This window comes from Pseudorasbora parva, chromosome 18 (genome assembly GCF_024679245.1).
Source record: "Pseudorasbora parva isolate DD20220531a chromosome 18, ASM2467924v1, whole genome shotgun sequence".
Lineage (NCBI taxonomy): Eukaryota > Metazoa > Chordata > Actinopteri > Cypriniformes > Gobionidae > Pseudorasbora > Pseudorasbora parva.
In genome coordinates this window covers 23,497,022-23,503,021 of record NC_090189.1, presented here as the reverse complement: position 1 = coordinate 23,503,021, position 6,000 = coordinate 23,497,022, and the positions used below count along the sequence as shown (strand labels likewise).

The following is a 6,000-nucleotide window of genomic DNA, read 5'->3' as shown; positions in this document are numbered from 1 at the left end:
GCATGTGCTGACCCCGCTCTGTGATTTTTAACGTGGCCTACCACTTTGTGGCTGAGTTTCTGTTGTTCCCAATTACTTTGTTATACTACCACTAACAGTTCACTGTGGAATATTTAGTAATGAGGACATTTCACAAATGGACTTATTGCACAGGTGGCAACCTATCACCAGAGGCGGACAATAGTGGAGTATTTCTACTTTCTACTCAATTCAATTTTTAAGTATACTTTATCAGTGTTTTTCTTTGGAAAACTTTTACTTCACTGCATTCCAAAGCATAATATATGTCATACATCTGAATTTATTTTCATACTTATTTTATCAACAAATAAAAGTTGTTGTTTCCTGTACTACTTGTAGTAAAATGTAGTACTTTCTTACTTGTAAACTTTAGTAAAACTTTTAATTACTTTTACTTTTAAATGTTAATTTTAAAAGTAATTAAGTATTGAATAATATTCAATATGAAATGTATTGCAGTAAAAAGCACAATATTATCTTTTGGAATGTTGTGAAGTAAAAGTTTTCCCAAGAAGAACACTGATAAAGTACATATACTTGAAAAACAAAATTACTTGGAAAGTAAAAATACTTCAATACTATCCACCTCTGCCTATTACGGTACTTGAATTCACTGAGCTCCTGAGAGTGACCCATTCTTTCACAAATGTTTGTAAAAGCAGTCTGCATGCCTAGATGCTTGATTTTATACAGCTGTGGCCATGAAAGGTATTGGAACACCTGAATTCAATGATTTGGATGGGTGTCCCAATACTTTTTGCAATATAGTGTGTCCATGATAAAGAAACCAAAAAATATTTAAAAAATTCACAGAAATTTACTATTTGTATTTGTATTGTCACAGAATATACTATTTTATTATATATATATATATATATATATATATATATATATATATATATATATATATATATATATATATATATATATATATATATATATATTAGACAATTTTCAAGAAATGTTTAAATTTTATGACTAAAAATATAATTTGGATGTTGCCATCCGGTAAACCATAACAATATTTTCTCTGCACCTCAAATAAATGTGAGTAGGGCCTACACATCTTTATTATTATTATTATTACTACTATTATTAGTAGTAGTAGTATCATCATCATTATTAATAAAACAAAACAATGTTTTTAGGAGGCATGTGACATCTATCTAAATTAACCAAACTCATTATCTGGCGGTAATTATGAGAGACTTGTTGGGAATTGCGCCTACTAAAATTATATCTGGTGTCTGATAAATAATTTGGTTTGACTGTTTATTATGTACATTTTAAAGTTTAGAATTAGATAATTTTGTAATTGATAATCTTGCTTTTGAAATCAGACACGGACATGGCTGCAGTGCAAGTTTGGCTAAAGCAGTGTGATGTAAACTCACATGATGTCAGACTCAGAGAGGCAGTCATAGCGAAAGACCTGATAGTGTCTTTGGTACACAAAACCACCGGTTGTTTTGTTTAACACTTTCCTTATCATTCTTCTCGTCCTCAACCTTGAGACTCAACCCTGGAAGTTGTGGCTTGATCTAACCGGAATCACGTAATGTTTACACCAGCTGGTGCCGGTTTATTTTCTCTCATTTTTTTTCTCCCAAGTTATTTGACAATAATTTGCATCAGATGGGTTGTCAAGACTGAGTTTGATTGCTACTTCATGCCTATACCATTCGGAATGTTCAAGTTTATTTTATTTTAAGCACAACAAAATGCATCTCCTGATGTGACTTTCTTTAGCATGTGAAGCCTTGCCTATTGAAACAGTCAAGGCTTAGATTAAACCAAGATTAGGCCTTAGTTCAATTTGGACATTTAGCTTTTATAAAAATGCCTACAGAAAAAAACATCACCAATGTAATCTTGTCTTGAGACAAGATTTTTAGTATTAAAAATATTTTAAGATATGTCAGTGCAAGTTTCTTTCAGTTAAAAAAAATCAAATATTGAGTTTATACTGAGGATAAGCGATTTGAAGAATGGATAGATAACAATACTACATGCTACAGGAAGATAATATACATATATCATATAGCACAAGCACTAGGCTATAAGATATATAGCCTAGTACAGGCCTACTACACTTAAAACAAAGCTGAAATGAAATACTATTAATTTAGTATTTGATATTAATTACAAATATGTAATCATTCAGTAATAATTTACAGTTATGAGCATATAGTCAATGCATTACTAATGAAATAAATGAAAATTACTTCATCCCTTGAAAAAGTGTCCTACGGGATTAGGCTACTCTTAATTTTTCTGTAATTTAATTACAGTTAATTCTGATATAATTGCATTAATAATGTATAGATAGACTATAGAGCAATATAAAACAAAAGTGGATTTAACAAAAAAAATGATTGAATAAAGTGGATTTAGCATAAAAATTTAACATAATGTTAAAAGGCATTTTTGCAATTACAACAGTAATCTAAACACACATAGGCCTAATACTAAATATTTATAAGCAAATACTAAAACTACTAAATATTAGTAGTTAGTAATTAATTACTTTTTAAAAGTAACAATCTACACTGATAGTTATGGGTATAGTATAGCCGCCAAACACTGACTACTGACTGCATTACTGCAGTGTGTGTGTGTGTGTGTGTGTGGCAGTGTTAATCCTGTTCTACAGTGCCATCTAGTGGTAAAATGAGGCACGGTGTCAGGAGTCCGGAAAGGAGTGAATTTTACTGGTGATAAAATCAAACAATAAATGCTCATATTAATTTGGTTTAGAGATGCGTAGTTACCAAGAACGTTTTAACGCTAGCCTAATAAAACGTGATTAAAACGTCTTCAGACAATAGGGTACGTTTGGAATAATCAGTTAGGCCCTATTTATTTATTATTATACATGTGATTTCTAACCCCTCTTTATGTTTTGAAGTTAAATTATAACCATAACATAAATCTCCGACGAGGATGGGATTTGAACCCACGCGTGCAGAGCACAATGGTTAGCAGTCCATCGCCTTTTTTTTTAATTTAAGTTTTTTATTTAGCCTATATACTAAATATATAGGCATACTATACTTAAACTGTGTAAGGCTGCAGTTAAGCATATATGACATCCACAGGAAAAAAAAATACTATATATAATAGTATTTTTTGTATTTATAGTATAACTATATTATTATATATCCAGCTCTGGAAAAAAATTAAGAGACCACTTAACATTGATTTCTCAAAGTTAAGTGGTCTCTTCATTTTTTCCAGAGCTGTAGCCAATAACAAAAGTGCTCTAACTGCAGTTTATCAGTTTACTATAGTTAATACGAGAAATGGTCACACTTTATAAGGTCCATTGGATGATAATAGTTATAGTAGCCTATAATACTAGGCTATATACAGTGATATACAACTTGCCTTACTACGGCAGTTTAGATTTTAGACCTCTTAACCTTATTACAAAAAAATAATGATGTTCTCCGAGTTCAACGATAATGTCACGAGAATAATCAGCCAATCGATTTGGCCTGTATGTCAACTCGATTGCTGATTGGCTCTTTTTCTGTAGGAATTGATTGGCTCCTTTGCCCATCAGTTCGGAGCTCTGGTTAGGATCTGTTCGGATTTGTTAGGTGGTGTTCGGACCTCGTTCGGAATGTGTTAGGACCCTATGCCATGGTTAGGACTTGGACTGCGTTCGGACTTGAATTAGTAGTCTCAGACCTATCGCTGGAAGGAAGCGCCACCTCGTCATGCCCTTCATACATTTTATTGATTTTCTGGCTGCACTTGATAAAACACATTCGTACATTTTATTTAATTCTCGAACAAACAGATCTATAAAAAACAACAATTACAAATCAGTTACTAGTTCGATTCCCCTTCTTCTCTATTGATTTCAGCCATTCCCTTCACTCTCAGCTATGACATCATTCATGGCGTGGACTCTCCTTGCCTCTCCTGTTCAATAGCTACAGAAAGAATGATAGACCGTGAGGTGATAAAAAATGACTTCAGATGATAAAGTGATTTTATTTTCTGGAGCTAGAGAAAAGTAAGTTAAATAACTTGAGTGTTGTTACTGTGAAAACAAAGCAAAGGGAGGTTTTATACATAACTTTCCAAATCAAATGATGGGAAGTAATAGATGATTCTAGATAATTACACACCCTGCATGAGATATTTGCTTCATTTTACATGCATTAGGTTTCCTGAACTTAACTAGTGTCATTATACATTTTTAACAAAACAATATATATATATATATATATATATATATATATATATATATATATATATATATATATATATATATATATATATATATATATATATATATATATATATATATATATAACAATGCATTAATAATTGAACATAACATCCTCAGCTGTTATTTCAAGATCAGATACTTACTTTCTTTGGTTGGCAAAGGATTCTTCTCTTGGGTCTCGGTTTTCCTGAGTTTAGTTTTATCAAAAGATGTGATTTCCGTCATGTTGGGTTTGTCAGCCATGTTTTTGGACTATAGACAAAAAAAAATGCAAGTTTTTGAAATATTACACAAATAGATCCAAGTTCAAACAGAATACAAGAGAACTAAAACATCTTCAGTGGAATTCAGTGAAGGGATCATTTGTCCATTGCCTCAACCATTTATTTTCATTTTAATTGTGTAAAACTATAAAAATTCATTAAAAAAAATCCAGCTGCTGCTCATATTTAGGAACGCATTCCTTAAAAACCATTGCCAACAGATGACTGTTGGCCATCCTTTCTTTCTGGGAACTGGGAATGTCACGCCTCTGTCTTTGTTCTGTGCCCTGCTTCTCAAGAATCCTTCCTCTGCTTCTCACTTCAAATCTCTAACATTTCAGACTATTTCTCACGAAAAATGAGTAAAAAGAACAGAAAGATATCTCTAAAGGACTCCAGAAGTTTGGAGTATAGAAAGTCTTACCGTGATGCAGAGCTGAATGAGAAAGTATCTTTGTGTGTGTGGGTGGATGAAGCAGCAGGTTTTTCCTTACGAGTGTGTGTGTGGAGATGAGGAGGGGGTTATGCCGCCTGACTGTCCCCAGGGCTATTTGATTGGCTACACCCTCCTTTGTCTTTCTTTTTCACTCACATAACATGAAATATTCATGAACTTGGAAGGGAGGGGCAGATTTAAGTGTAAACCTGCTGACCTTGCACATCCAGAGAGGTGTAGCAGATTTTATTCAGTTAGGGAATAAAATATACCTAATTATGTGAAAGATTCAGGGAGTAAACTACCTAAAAGAAAGAATAAGAAATGTAAAAACAGCAGTGGTAATAAATAATGTTTTCTGGTTGTATATATTTTTACTGTCACTTTTGATCAGTTTAATGTAAAAACTGATCTGAGAAAGAGAGAAATAAAAGTGCTCTATAAAAGTATTATGCTAGTCAAGGGGTCTCTCTCTCTCTCTCTCTCTCTCTCTCTCTCTCTCTCTCTCTCTCTCTCTCTCTCTCTCTATATATATATATATATATATATATATATATATATATATATATATTTGATTTTGTAGGTAGCTTATATGATTTGCTTGGTATAATCATACTTGCGTGACTCAGCATGGGGGCAAACATATGGTTTAGTGTGTGCATACATGAAGCAACTGATTCAGACCACAGAGTGGTGTGTCCCCCGCCTCAGCTGCTGTGTCCCATACACAGAGTCAACACCAGACGCATGGTGCCTCAGAGCAGCTGTCTGAACTGATCCCTATAGGCAGGAAGTGACCAGAGATCTATATAAGCTTCACACAGCTGTTCCTGCTCTCCGGGCCAAGAGACAGACCTCTCTGAAGAGAAATCTGATCTCTTTCAGCATCATTGTCTGAATTTTTTTCTTCTTTTTTTTTTAAATTTCAAATTGGTAATATTTGGAGCTTTCATTTTTGAATGCATTTTGTATACATTTTATATAATAATAATAATAATAGATTTTATTTATGACACACTTCATTCCGAAGAATCTCA

The 6,000-nt window shown here is 32.8% G+C and overlaps 1 protein-coding gene across 1 annotated transcript; it reads right to left on the bottom strand.

Annotated features, from left to right (window-relative positions):
• Positions 1–3,751: 3,751 nt before the first annotated feature.
• On the bottom strand, positions 3,752–5,048 carry tmsb (thymosin, beta). Its single transcript, XM_067423637.1, has 3 exons — positions 4,952–5,048; positions 4,408–4,516; positions 3,752–3,962 (listed from the first exon to the last, which is right to left on the bottom strand). The coding sequence occupies exons 2-3, from the start codon at positions 4,505–4,507 to the stop codon at positions 3,925–3,927; spliced, it is 138 nt and encodes a 45-aa protein (XP_067279738.1). The 5' UTR covers positions 4,508–4,516; positions 4,952–5,048; the 3' UTR covers positions 3,752–3,924.
• Between the last annotated feature and the right edge of the window lie 952 nt (positions 5,049–6,000).